This window comes from Hippocampus zosterae, chromosome 6 (assembly GCF_025434085.1).
Source record: "Hippocampus zosterae strain Florida chromosome 6, ASM2543408v3, whole genome shotgun sequence".
Lineage (NCBI taxonomy): Eukaryota > Metazoa > Chordata > Actinopteri > Syngnathiformes > Syngnathidae > Hippocampus > Hippocampus zosterae.
In genome coordinates this window covers 5,934,266-5,948,622 of record NC_067456.1, presented here as the reverse complement: position 1 = coordinate 5,948,622, position 14,357 = coordinate 5,934,266, and the positions used below count along the sequence as shown (strand labels likewise).

The following is a 14,357-nucleotide window of genomic DNA, read 5'->3' as shown; positions in this document are numbered from 1 at the left end:
CTAACGTATACGTGGGCAGGCTTTGCAAACTCTGGATCATCACTTAGGTGGTACTTGCTCAAATGATTGAAAAGGACTGTAGTTTTCCCGTCTTTGAGGACATACTTTGCATCACGGACGGTTTCATTTATCCCACATAGCTTTGGGCAAACGCTCACACATGCGATGTTAAGGAACTGTGCTTGTCAAAAAAAGTGCCACGTCATGGTTTGTCCATCGCACATTTGATCATTGTTCACTCCTGTAGCTTCACATTATTTCTGTTTACTTAAACCCTTTCATGCCATTTAGAAATGTATTCAAAATAGAGTAATTACCTGCAATTATCGAAATTGCCTGAATCAGACCGTGTGTAATAACAGGATCAAGGTTTGCTTTGACATGTCTTGTGACTCTTATCAGCTGCAATATTCATGACCTTGGCAAAAATGAAATGTCACAATGAAAACAAATGGTACACTATCACAGAGTCAATATAATCTATCGATTTGTGGTGACGTAGTTAAGCATCTGCTTGTACTCTTTCAAGTCCGTGATATCCCTCGGGCGCAGGCGGATTTAATGGCCTGCACGAAAGAATAAACATCCATCCATTTTTATACCGTGTGTCCTCATGAGGCAGTAGGAGCTCATCTGTATCGTTGTATTAAACAAAAAAAACAGAGAAAAAACAATACACTTTTTTGTTCCATTGAATTTACAAGTTTTTTTTCATCATTTAGCGGTCCGAAACTTATTTTGTCCCAAGTGAATCCTCATCTATTGAGGATTTGGTTGACTACAATGGCGCACATATGGCTATGTGCGCACGTGCCAGATTGCGGCAACAATTGTCACTTTTTATGTTTCTGAATCAACACACACACACACACTTCAAGGCCCAGCAGATGCTCAGTGCACATCCATCTTCCACATAATGTAACCCTTAGAGGTGTTTGTTCCATCATGGCAGTGCTTATTAACATTAAATCTTCTTGGTTTGGAGTGGGTGGCTGACTGTGAAATGACTCTCAGTCTCGCACACACACAAAAGCATTACTGACAATAATTAGAAAGACTGTTGATGCTTCTCCATCTAAATGAATGAAGCACAGCACCCATTTTTATCAACCCCTCTTGAATGTGAATGGCTCATCCCTCCATGTCAAAAGAGAAGACTTCAAGGGTAACGTGATCTCTGAAACGTTTTCAGTTTTTAACATCAACGGCCCGGGACTTCAAAAATGTCATCCAGTTTTCCGGCATTTGACGGAAATGCAAAGGCGCTGTGAATGATTCGATTGCCAACAACGCAGAGAATTGGAGAATTCCACTGCCCCCACAAGTGAAGTCTAAGTACATCATTAGCATCAGCGTTGGCCTTAAAATCTTAAAATTAAAAAAAACAAATGGGACTTATAATGCAGTGACGTGCAATGAGGTTCACGACTGGTGGGGCACTACTTCTTCGGAGTCACATTATAAAAAAAAACATTAACCCAAGGAAAAAGAAAAACAACCGAGCAAAGCTTTTGTAACGTACCGATCTGGCGAGAGACCGACAATCAAATTCTCAAATGCTTTTCGAGTCCTTAAACTTCGAGGTCGTGTGAAAATTCACTGCATTGATTAGCATCACAGTTGATTACACATACTACAGTCGATCCTGTAGAAAGGCTCCATCAAGAATACACAAATGGAAAAATTGACAACGGTCTGACAAATGCCAATAAAAGGCACTGACTGACGTTGGTAATTGGAGTTGTGCGACACGTCTGATTGATTCTCAGACAACTCAAGCGTGTTACATCCAATACATCAAGATGCAAAATGTTTGTTTAAGAGGCAGCTAAATGTAACCTGTAAACAGCACTTCAAATTACCTCGGGGCAGTTGGACGGCAAAGCCGGATGTTTTAAATGGTTGGTGTGTGGGTGGAATCAGAAGAAACTTACAGTCTTAGTAAATTGTGTACAACTATTGTACAAAATACGATAAAAGTCCTCTCTTTTGATTTTATTCATGGAGATTTAAGACTGACTCTATGCACTTGACTGTATGTGTGTGTGTGTGTATAAAATTAGCAAAGTTATTAAAAGAAAAAAAACCCAGTTGCACCGAACAAGCGAGAATTCCGAACGTGAGTGATGATCAGCAGAGGGTAAAGAGTGCAAACTTGGAAAAACAGAGCCTCGTTGTTTCCTTGCCAATTGTGTATTGTGATTTTCCACACAAAAGAAGCAAAGAAAAATCCCCGATGTGCTTCCATGTATTGCACATTGTTCGCGCGAAAAGAAGTGGGAGGGGCAAAACTCTCAGTCTTCATAATTGGATGTAATAGCTCAGGGGCCATGTGCTTGCTTTGGTTTCGTGGAGGAGTGAGAATGTTTGGTGAAGACTAAAATACGTAACATTTGGGTGGCACGGTGAGCGACCGGTTAGCACGTCCGCCTCACAATGCAGAGGTGGAGGGATCGATTCCAGCTCCGGCCTTCCTGTGTGGAGTTTGCATGTTTTCCCTGTGCCTGCGTGGGTTCTATCCGGGTACTCCAGTTTCCTCCCACTTTCCAAAGACATGTACGGCAGGTTAATGGAATACTCTAAATTGTCCCTAGGTGTGAGTGTGAGCGTGGATGGTTGTTCGTCTATGTGTGCCCTGCGATTGGCTGGCAACCGATTCAGGGTGTCCCCCGCCTACTGCCCGGAGACCGCTGGGAAATGCCTCCGTGTCAAGGAACTATGTGAAGCCAGTCAGGTAAAATCATGTTCTGATACCGTCTGAATCATGGAATTAAAAAAAGGGGGAGTAGTGGCATGACATCATAATATGTAGGGTCAGATGAAAAAGGGCATCTTATTTAAAAGGCAAATGAATCATGGATGACAGAGAACATCGCGACCATTAAGGAGCTTTTGAAGGAGACAGCTCGGTCTCCATTAAAAGTCAGGCTGAAGATGAAAGACAGCTCAGCTCTGCCATGTGAAGCCATTTGTCCCTCATTTCATCAGAAGGTGGACGCTAACCAACCATTACTGTCAACTAATGATGTATTTGAAATGTAATATAAGCAGTTATATGATGATATGATCTCGCTGCATCAGTTACACCATTGCCATCCAAAATGGGGTTAGCTTGTGCTCGCCATGTAACATAATTTAATTATCCTTCCGAGAGCGTACAACGTGTTCCTCCAGAACTGAGGCTGCGTGGCATGCTGCGATAATGAACTGGTATAATTTATTGATCGATCAGTGGTCCACAGACCGCATTGCTATTATGCCCAAGTGATTGCAGAAATTCCTTGTGGGGACACTAACCCGGATTTCTCAGTGCAATCTTCTGGTTAGACGGAGACATGCTAATATTGCGCGGCATATATTCGATTCTCATAATCACCATGCCCATGGTTCATCTTTGACCGTTTTGTATTCGGAGGTTGCCTCTTGCGTCATCGTCACCTCAAAAGCTTTTTCACACGAGTACTCAGTTTTGAGTGTCGGTGTGTGTGTGTGTGTGTGTGTGTGTGTATGTATATATATTATACATATGACGCTGTTTAATGAAAAAAACTAAAAGCCGTTGTAGCCCCCCAAAAAAGTTCAGTTTTGAGCTGGCGACCTTCAGATGGCATTTACTTAATAAGCGGGTAAAGGGATTTTTTTTGTTCTTGAGCACGACGACTTCAACAGGTAGCCAGGGACAGCAGTGGCTTTTGGTTAACTATCCCTTTAAGGTCTGCAGTGGTTTGGAACTGTCTGGCCAAAGGCAGAATGTGTTGCAGGCTTATTCAGTTTAAGATTAAGATTAAGATATCCATATATTTGTCCCGCAATGGGGAAATTACAATCAGAATTCAGAAAGGAAAATGCTGGGTAGGGAGAGGGAAAAAAGTCGGAGGATAATTTAAGTCCAGGATAAAAAAAAACCTGACTGGCAGCATGATTTTAATGCAAGAATATGCAACATTCCAAACCTAATAATGGCATCAAATGACAATGACATATAGCCTGTTTTTTTTTTTTAAACAGTAGTGATATAAATCCCCCTGGTGCTATTCTCCGACATCAGTTTAGGTACGCCTAAAACGGGAGACCAATATCAATGACTTCCTATCTCTCACAAGAATAATATTGCAACTAAAAATACATCACAAAGTGAGTCTGATTCCTGGCGCGACGCAAATCACGTGCGGAGAGAAATTAGCATTACAACTGTTTGACGTGAACATCAGCTTTTGTAGTTTCCATTTGCACTGACACGGCACGCTACTGCCTTACGAGTAAAGCATCTGGATAATATTGCAGCGTTTTAGCCTGTGATTTCCATTCCTTGTAGACTGACAGTTGACTGACACTGATCAATGGAAAACGTTCGGAGAAGAAACACTACGACTGCTTTTCCGACTGAATCTAGTGAAGTCCAAATATGATCGGGGACCGACCGGGATTGGGAGTGTGATGCCGTCAATTTGGTATGGTGTCAAGGGGAGAGGCTAGGGATGGAACTTCTGATGATGTCGCACCCTATACGGTGTCACACGTCCGGTTACCTGCAATACTTATTAGAACAGCCAGTTCAAAAACAAAATGAAAAAATGGCTGGATATAAAAAAAATGGAATGACATGTTCCAATTTGCACAGCTCCTTCTCTCTCTCGAAGCGTTGTAGAGTCGTAGCTAGTGGCAATGTTCAGGTTCACAACACGTCTCTCCACCGCTACCCCCCCCCCCCCCCCACAACAAGCACCCCCACGCCCCTAAGCTCATTACAGATGCCCTAGTTTGCTCGTGAGCCAGGAGAGTCTTTTTAGCCTCATTACAAACTTGGACACCTCCCATCGTTTGTACCTTTCTACCAGACAAGATCTCCCACATGCACTTTCGTTTCCCCAAAAAGAAGCTTAAAGGGGCTGGGATGGAAGTGCTGCTACAAATGATCACATAGAGCAAAGAACCAACTGAAAACCAGAGTGTTGGCAACTTTGTATATGTTGTGACAACTCGAGCAATAACCGGTCAACAAAGAGCCGCAACAGATCGTGTATAGAGCAAAGGTGCCAACAAAATTGGAATACTGTCGCCACTGTGTTACACAGCGGTCCAGCGCTTTGCTATCAGACCGTCATATTCCTTTCCTAACTGGACTTTCACGGTGCTCGCCTGAACTCCATTCAGATGTTCCATTGTCGGCAACGGCAGATTTCAAAAGTTGACCTGGAGCTAAGATTCTGCTCAGGAGACTGTGGTTTTCCTCAGTAGGCAGGGGAAACCCGGAACCGGTTGCCAGACAATCGCAGGGCACACACAGACCAACAACCAACCGCGCTCACATTCACACCTAGGGACAAATTTGAGTGTTCAATCAACCTGCCACGCATGTTTTTGGAATGTGGGAGGAAACCGCAGTACCCGGAGAAAACCCACGCAGACCCGCGGAGAACATTCAAACTGGGAGGCCGGAGCTGGAATTGAACCCGGTACCTCTGCACTGTGAAGTCGACGTGCTAACCACTGGACTACCGAGCCGCCCCAGAATACGTTCAATTTATATTCATTATTCCGTATTAATCTTCAATGACCTTCAAATTTCCAATGAGAACACATTATGCAAGTTTGAGGAGGAGATGTTGGAAGGAGAATGAACTGCATGGAACGTTTTTTAAACTTCTGCTGCTCAATTGGCATGTGACACACGTCCAAGCTTCAAAGTTAGACACAATATGACGCAAGGCATTCACATCGTCCTTCGCAACGTTTTTCTCTGGAAAATATTTGATATCTCTCATTGAGGTAGTTTATAGAGTTGGAACTGTCAAATGAGCTGGTTGGGAAAATAACTAGTTGAGTAAATGAGGGCGGCTCCTTCTTAACTCATTCACTCCCAAAGACGTTTTTAAACGTCTTTTCAGACTTGGTCCAGAATTGGCTGGTACTGAATGAGTTAATCTTGAAATGCTTTCATGACAACATCCCCCGGGTGACTGAAATTTTTCATTTTGGTCATGTACATATTTGTCATTCAGACGGCAAGCGACGTGAGTCGATAAAAAGCAATGAAGAAGGTGCAATTTCGTGCTTCGAATTCAGTCGACAATGTGAGCTTTTGCGTCAAAAGATGCCGTAATTTTCACTGATGAGCTATGAAATGTGAAAAATAATTTACTTTTATTGGGTGTCTTTCAGACAGCCAATCCAACGACGCAATTTTCTCCCATCGCTTTTCGCTAATGCTCTCACATGGAGAACTTTACAAAGCTTGTCTTTATGGAAATGTAAAAAAAAAATGCTTATCCATTCAGTGCGAGGTTAGAAGCTTTTGGCGGGATGAAAATTGCAGCACTAAATGTGAAATCGCTTGTGCTCTCAGAAACATTACGAGCAGCCATATACTCGTGTAATTAAAAAAAAAAAGACGGAGTAAAAAAACAAAAAAAAAACAATCATAAACACAATTTTATTCAGTCGCCTCCTTGAAGTCGGAGCATCTTTTCACAGCAAACGATTTTTGCCCCCAACAGAAAAAAAAAAAAAAAAACAAATCGAGCATTCATTTCAAAAGAAGATACAATAGATCTTTTGCTATCTTGATTAGTGATTGGAGAGAGCAGCCCGCCTAAGGAAGTCCTGCCCTCACCTCACTTCACTGCGGCGTGTGTTTAATTTAATAGAGCAGAAGTGACCATGTGATAGTCCCTTTTGCCCTTTTATTCCCCTTTTTATACCTGCGTTTAACAATTCCCACAGCTAGTTGGAACTCTTGGCCTTTTACGTGATAATAGAGGTTGATAACTCCGGTGGACATTCTGATTCTTACCCTTGTTTTTTGTATTTTTTTATTTGAGGATTTCTAAGTACAGTTGTCGCTCGTTGACATAAGATATCCTTTATTCGTCCCACACTGGAGAAATTTACATGACATGACTTTAAGCTCAACTTCCTTTCTTTGTCCTTTGTGCGGTCGTTTATGCAATCTGATGATGCCGTACATCTAGGAACATTGTTTCATGCCTGTAGTTTGGGTTTGAAGACTATCTTTTTGTGACACGGGTCCTGCGACTTTTCTGACACACCTCATATACGTATACAAGCTGACTGCAGGCAAGTATTCTCTCGATACGCAAACGCGGAGCGGATGCAAAATGCAGGGGTAAATGTGACTGGACATGAAATCAAAATGCAGAGCAATACACAGGACGTGATTAAATAGTTTTGCTCGCCGGGAGAAAGAGAAAGAAATGATTTGGTCAAACAATTGAGATGCAGCAACAAGTGCGGACTCCTTTTGTGCAAGACATGAACAGAAATGTCATGAGAGAAGATTAGAGGAATCACAACAATGTAAGAAAAAAAAATGCCTGTCTTCCTTTTGTTCGTTTTGTACGGTATATCGCTTATCCTTTTCAGGGTCTCGGTTTCATTTGTCTTGGGGAAAATTTACACCATCACTGAGTAGGAACTTGAACCAACGCCGCCTGGGCCAAAATCAGGTAAACCCACCCGGTGACCTGTGTAAAGATTATTCAACCAAAAATAAAAAAACAACAAATGAAGTCAACGTGTTACTCAGCGAACCACGCAAGTCTGGCAATGAATCGCAACACCAGTCCTTGTCCCTCGATGAACATCCTGCCACAGTTTTACACGTTATCTGAAGTCATCTTGCCTTCATTGAATTTCTGAAGAGGCACGCGGAGCCGACAGTTTGATCGGTGATGTTTCATGCTACTGTGACACTTGGTCGAAATTATGGGCGGGGGGGCAGAGCTGACCGAACCGCACCCATTCAAGCAGAAAATTGTGCTCGCCTCACGAAAATTATCCGTCTGTGATAATCGTCTCTGGACTTTGAAGTTGAAATCCCCTTCCGCTTTATTCTGTTTAATTCGGTTGAAATTCTACCTTATGAGGTAAATGTGCACCGGGTTAACTCATTTGAAGGTACAACGTACAAAAAGACAGAAATGGATCTTTTCTTTTTCGACTTGGTGGAACGTAAACCGACGACAAAAAGTTTCAACTGAAGGGTCAGTGAGCAACTGTTAAAAAATGTCAACAAGGAAAACAACAGCAGCTTCGCACTGATTGTTATCGGATTGGAATCGCAACTCACTTTTATTTCGACGGGGTGCCTCACTTTACAGGACTAACCTTGACTGTGATTGTTCCTGCGCTTGACTGAATAGAATCGATCCATCCGTCCATTATCGTAAAAGCAAAGCCATAAGGCCGCTGTGGTTGTTTCAAAGCGGAAATGCGCCACATCTTATTAAACACCTTCGGCATGGAAAGGAAGCTGATCATCTTGAAGTCGCCTCGGAATGCAAAGTTGCGCCACAATATAGATTTTTGTCCGTGACGATGGGAAACTGGAAAAGGTGAAGAATCGACTACAAGAGACTCAATTAGGAAGAAAAATGTGACAGACTGTTATTTAGTTTCTTTTGGACTGGAAGCTCGCATGTGTGCTTTCCAAGATGGACAATTTCCAGAACATTGCTGGTTAGTTTTCATAGAAATTAGGAATTTGGGAAAAATTCCAAATTGGAATTTGTGAGAATTTACAAGGGTAATTGAATGGAAGGTATGATAATTACGCATACAATAAATACGTTTTTTCTCATAAATCGGCAGCCATGCATTGCAGTATATTAATTGCTCCATTTTTTTTTTTTTTGCCACTGGCAGCGGCATATCTTAAGCAAATTTTGGCTTGCAATACAAAGCAAAAAGTCCCAACTTTTTTGACGTACCCTACCAAGAGCCAACTTCCAATTTTTTTTTTAAGTCCTACTTTATTCATATAACTCCTCGTTCCATCCCATTGACAGATTCCCACTTTGAAAATTCCCACCATTTAGCAACCCCATTGTTCCCTCCAAAAAACTTATTAAACCCATGCGCCACTCAGGGCCTATTAAAGTTCTTTTGATGAGTTCTTCCTCAGCATGTGTCCTTGCCGTCTCCATAACTGTCCCTCAACCGTCCTTCTAATCAGTCAAGCTTGAAATGTGGGCAGCGGAACACAGACCCGAGCGACACCAAGACAAGTAGCAGTGTATCCATTAACTTGTCAGCATCACAGACAAATAAAATCTCTCTCAAATCCTAATTGGAATCAAGTTTTCTGATCAAAAGTGAAGCAGCTGACCAGTGGTGAGGGAGGGCCTGATGAAGAATGACTCATAAATCCCGATCAACCATTTAGCGCGGCTTGTCCTCCAATGAGTGACTTTGACTCCTTTTGATCATCACGGCGGGGAATCTTGACAGCGGCGTGACCTCTCTCGACTGATTGAAGACCATGATTTTTAAAACGCAGAGTGAAGGACGCTATAGAGGTTACCCACGAGTCATTGTTATTCAAAGTCACCTGGACTTAAAACTATAACCTTCACCGGCTTAAATATAATGAGCGTTTCAAAAGAATGCGATCCATTTAAGCCATAAATGGGACTTATTTTCAAAGCATGGGACAGTTGCCGTTTTTACGGGTTTTTAAAATGTCCATTCATCCGTCCATTTTTAACAGCGCTTATCCTGAACAGGGTCGCGGGGAGTTATCCCAGCAGACTAAACCCTGAACTGGTCGCCAGTCTGTCGGAGGGCACATAAAGGCAAACAACCGCTCACACCCACATCAACACCATCACTGAATGGTCAGGCGACTGTACCACTTTACCATCAACGTTTTAAAAATGGAATTGTTTTGAAACCAGCGGCGGGGTGTTCGACTGGTTAACACGTCTGCCTCACAGTGCAGAGGTGCAGGGTTCGATTGCGGCTCTGGCGTTCCTGTGTGGAGTTTGCACGTTCTCCCTGTGCCGTGGGTTTTCTCCGGGTACTCCGGTTTCCTCCAACATTCCAAAAACATGCATTGTAGGTTAATTAATGGAACACTCTCCATTTGAGTGAGACTGTGAGTGTGAATGGTTATTCGTTTTTGTGTTCCCTGCTATTGGCTGCCAACCAGTTCAGGGTGTACCCCGCGTTCTGCCCGAGGACAACTGGGACAGGCTCCACCCCTGTGAGGATAAACGATTCGGAAAATGGATGGGTGGATGGTTTTGAAACTGCTAAAACTACACTTTTTTTTGTTTGTTTGCCAGGCAAAGTGACACAAGTCGTCAGGGAGCCCGGCGGATTTTTCCCTAGTTGAAAAAGTTGACTCTTTTGAGAATTTTTTTTGTTACCACATCTTGCTTCTCAAGAAGTGTTGCTCGAGGTGGCAATTATTTGAATATGCTATCGCATTTACGAGAAAGCCACGCATCACTCCTCAACAAATTCAAGGTAACGTTATTAAATAGCAACCATCTTGTCTTGAAATTAATGTTTGCAACCAGCTACGAGATTAAACGTGTCGACAATTGGTGAAATAGATACCATAGACTCATCACAGAGGAAGATAATATAATAATTAGCTATCTAGCTGGACTAACATTCATTGCCACTCAGATGTTATTTCACATGGCAGAGAAGATCATTTTCTGAGAAATAAATATTTTAAATACACATTTCAACTGTGTATTTTCTTCACTAATGTACTAATGTTCAATGGGGGTGAAATAAATAATTTCAGAACCATGATTGCAATACTGAGAAACTGTGATACTGAATTATAGAAATATGCACGCCTTATTATAGCCTTATTCACTGTGAAGTGCATTTGTGCCGTAGTACTTTGCCAGCTGGAGTTCTAAGTGTGAAGAGTAGCTACCGAATGATTGAATGTATTGTCTGTTTTTTCCCCCTTGACTTTTAAAATGCGAGGAAGAGCAACAAATTTTGCCCATGCATCTAAAACCACAGCCGTCACATAACAACATGTGATGTGGTTATGTAAACAAACTTCGAATGGGTCATTGTCACTTCAGCAACACTAACGCTGACCAACAGTCCAATCGCCATTTATAACTCATCAATAACAAACAACCACCACCTTGCCTTTCCAGATGGTCGTCTATTTGCCTCACAGACTGTAATTTCACAGCCATTATGAAAAGGACAGAACCCGGAAACAAGATGCATAGCGTTCATTTCAATCTGCCTTTTTCTAAACAAGCGCTAAAGCATCTTTCCGTTCACGAACCGGCCGGGCCTACGGGAGTAGTCATGCGATGCCTTCTGCAGCCGGACAGCCGCGCGCGCGCCTAAACATTGTGTACGACTCACCACCAGTAACCAAGCAGAGAAAGAGGCGTGTTGCAATGCTTCCCTTAAAAACAATGCGGTCTGTTGTACCGGGGGACAAAGACACTTTCTGATATAATCCGAAGGGTGCTTGCTGCTTGCTAGCATCTGTCTCTCAGAGGACACTTGGCACCTCCAGCAACGAATAAAAGCCTGTGCACGGTGTCAACAAAGAGAATCCCTCATGAGCCCAAGTTCCATGTGGCGGGATCCTGGTTGGAACTCAAAAAGAAAAGACGGCATCCTGTCAGACGTTTAGATGACTTCCGACTCCTCTCTGGATGTGTTTTATTTCGATTTGGCGAAAAGCAACGCAAATTAATTGGGCTGGTATTTTGAGTGGAATAAGTATACATCACTGCCTTCATGACACGAGTCGGCCACACGTTTGTGCATTGAGAGGCTTAGGGAGCCTTCGGAACTCAGTCTGCATGACATGTGTGACTCCTGAGGCGTGCATGTTACGAAATGTGCACAGACACCGAGACTGTCATGACCCACTTCCATGGAGAGCTGCGCCGCTTTCTACTGCAATCCCACAGGTAGGCTTGCCCTGACTGACTGTAAAATATACACTCTGGAAAGGTTTACATCGTCCTGTCACCACACAACTGGAGGGCAAAGATGGAGGAGGATGTTTAATCTCCAGCTCAAGCAACTGACGAGAGAAAGCTATTTCTGGAGACACTGATGCTGAACGGCAGAATGAAGTGAGATGTTGAAATGGTGTGCCGTGAGACTCTGGAATGGATTGAATCGCTCTAGAAATCTGGATGGAGAGGATAAATCTGGATGATCTTGCTCTTGGATTTGGTTCACTTTATTCTTTTCGGGGAACGGAAATAACTGCCAAGATTTCCTGCATAATCATTTGAAGTTGCAATTGTGCGAATCAGTCCAGAAATGTAGGGAGAAGAAGGAATTGGGGTATTTATGCAGATATGTATGCGTTTATGTTATGTGAATTGTGTTCTTAAAAGTGTGGCAGTTGGAGAAGTAAAAATGTGTTTGGAATGAGTGGAAAATTTTGAAGTTTCAACAGGAAATATTGACTTTGTCATTGGGCTGAATGTTTCGTATTTGTGTGCGTGTCTGTGTGTGTGGTGTGTATATAATCTGTACACTGTATTTAAATATAGATATTTTTTGAGGGGGGTGGGGGTGTAAAATAACATCAGTATGGAGCTGCAGCAGTCACTCAACGAATGAGCACAATTCTAAGTATTTCAGTTGGCCTCAAGTCGTTCGAAAAGATTTCACCCTAATACGGTGGCAAGCGATCCTTATCTTTCAGCCTTCGAGTAATTCAGTTTGGGGTGAAATTAAAAGTGACGTCTGGCTGTCTGGTCAGCTTGTTATCCAGTGGCACCAAACCCAGCTCAGGATAAGAGTGAATTCTACATGACATTGGCTTTCCAAAAGCCCCTTGGGCAGAGGAATAACAAACGCGGTGGTGTAAAATGCGATGCTACTTTGTCGAGACCCACTTCAAAATAAATATAGGAAATGGTCGAGCAAGATATTAGCGCGGTTTATTTCCAATTACGCACGGGATACAAACACAATGACAGTACTGTTTATGCACAAAACCCTACTGATTATTTCCAATAAATAGTAAGCACTTTATGCGATAACAAGTGGACGCCCCCCCCCCCCCCCTACTCACCCATCACATGCTGCGGGACAGCGGCGCTCACGCACAGGGCGATGGAGAGGAGGAGCGGTCCCATCCTCTCACAAACGAGAAGAGACGTGCTTCTTGGGCAAAGATGGGAGAGAATGAAATGAGCAAATCACGACGAGATTAACTCAAAGTTGTCCCTCCGCGAGAGAACCGGAGCGGATAAATATGTCCTGTTTGATAAAGTCCTCCTCTGTGGTGGAGCGGAGTGGAGAGACGCGCCGGAACAAGTGGCGTGAGGGTGCCAGGTGCCTGCTTGGCCCGTTACTACCGCAGTGAGTGGAGACGGAGGTGCGTGTGTGCGCGCAACTCGCCAGGACCATGATCAAGTAAAATACAGAGGCAAGCATTTCCGGTCCTGCCCTACAAAATTAAAGTCGTTTTAAAATCAGGAAATCCAGTCACACCATCTGTGGAGGCAGACTCAAGGTTTGACCAAGGACATATTCGTTTAATATTCTCATCAATTTTGGCCTTGAATTGACATTTAGCATTTATTTTATACTGCTGTTCTATGAGATACTTTGTTTTGGCATGTATATTTTTGCTATTTTTGTGCAAACCTCATCCAGATACTTAGGCACATGAAAATAAAGTAGTTTACAGTTTTCTATGTTTTACTTGAATACAAATAGAATAGTAGAGGTACTCTAATTTCACTAACGGGGTTGCAAATCAATGCTATGGATGCAATTGTACATGCTAGCTGTGTTAGCTGCTAGGCTAATTGGTCGAGAACAAACTTAGCTATGTAATAAACAAAGAAAAGCTTTAATATTAATATCTTTATAATACATTTTGGTATGAGTGTTTGCTGGTTAAAGACACTAAAATGTTTTTTTCTTTTTTTTCTATTAGCATTTAAAAATAAAGTTACTCCATTCGAACCATTCCAAACATCAAGGTTCACGTACCAATTCTGTGTTTTTGTCCGTCGTGCAATACGACCCCACTGTACCCATCTTGCAATACTACTCTCACTATGGCATCACCGGTGCACTGCTTTGTTTGTTTTCGCTGAATAGCGTCTGTGTAAATAAATGCCAGCGGGTGAATTCAGAAAGTGGTTCACTGTTTAGCGTAACAGTAGCATGACGACATTCTCATTGAGTGCAGTGAGAGGCCATGCGATAGATGTTGAGACGTTACTACCTGTGCTGCCTGCTCATTGGCGTGGTTGCATCCTTCCATCTCTGTGCCGTCTATATAACACGGTGAGACCAAAGAGCGGCTTTGTAACCCCCATGGGGGTTACATCAGTGTAGACGACGTAAATGTCTCAATGATGGAGACGACTTCTCCGCTCTCTCCTCCTCTGCAGCGCACACGCTCGACAATGGAAGGTGCTGAATCAGTCTCTGCTGATTTGCTTTTTGAATCAGTCTGTTCAGCCTTGCTCTAACCTCTTTTCATGCCCTGCAGTAACACGTTCAAGCCCCCGGAGCCGGGATCACTGGATTCAGATTTTTCCCTCGAAAGCTCCCTCAGTCACACGAATGTGTGGGCT

General features: G+C 42.9%; 1 protein-coding gene across 1 annotated transcript in view; it reads right to left on the bottom strand.

Annotated features, from left to right (window-relative positions):
- edil3a (EGF-like repeats and discoidin I-like domains 3a) overlaps positions 1-13,164 on the bottom strand; it is an 87,936-nt gene extending 74,772 nt beyond the window's left edge. The window contains exon 1 of the mRNA XM_052067453.1: positions 12,836-13,164. Coding sequence (XP_051923413.1) covers positions 12,836-12,899 — 64 coding nt within the window. The 5' untranslated portion in view covers positions 12,900-13,164. The remainder of the gene's footprint in view (positions 1-12,835) is intronic.
- Positions 13,165-14,357: the final 1,193 nt, after the last annotated feature.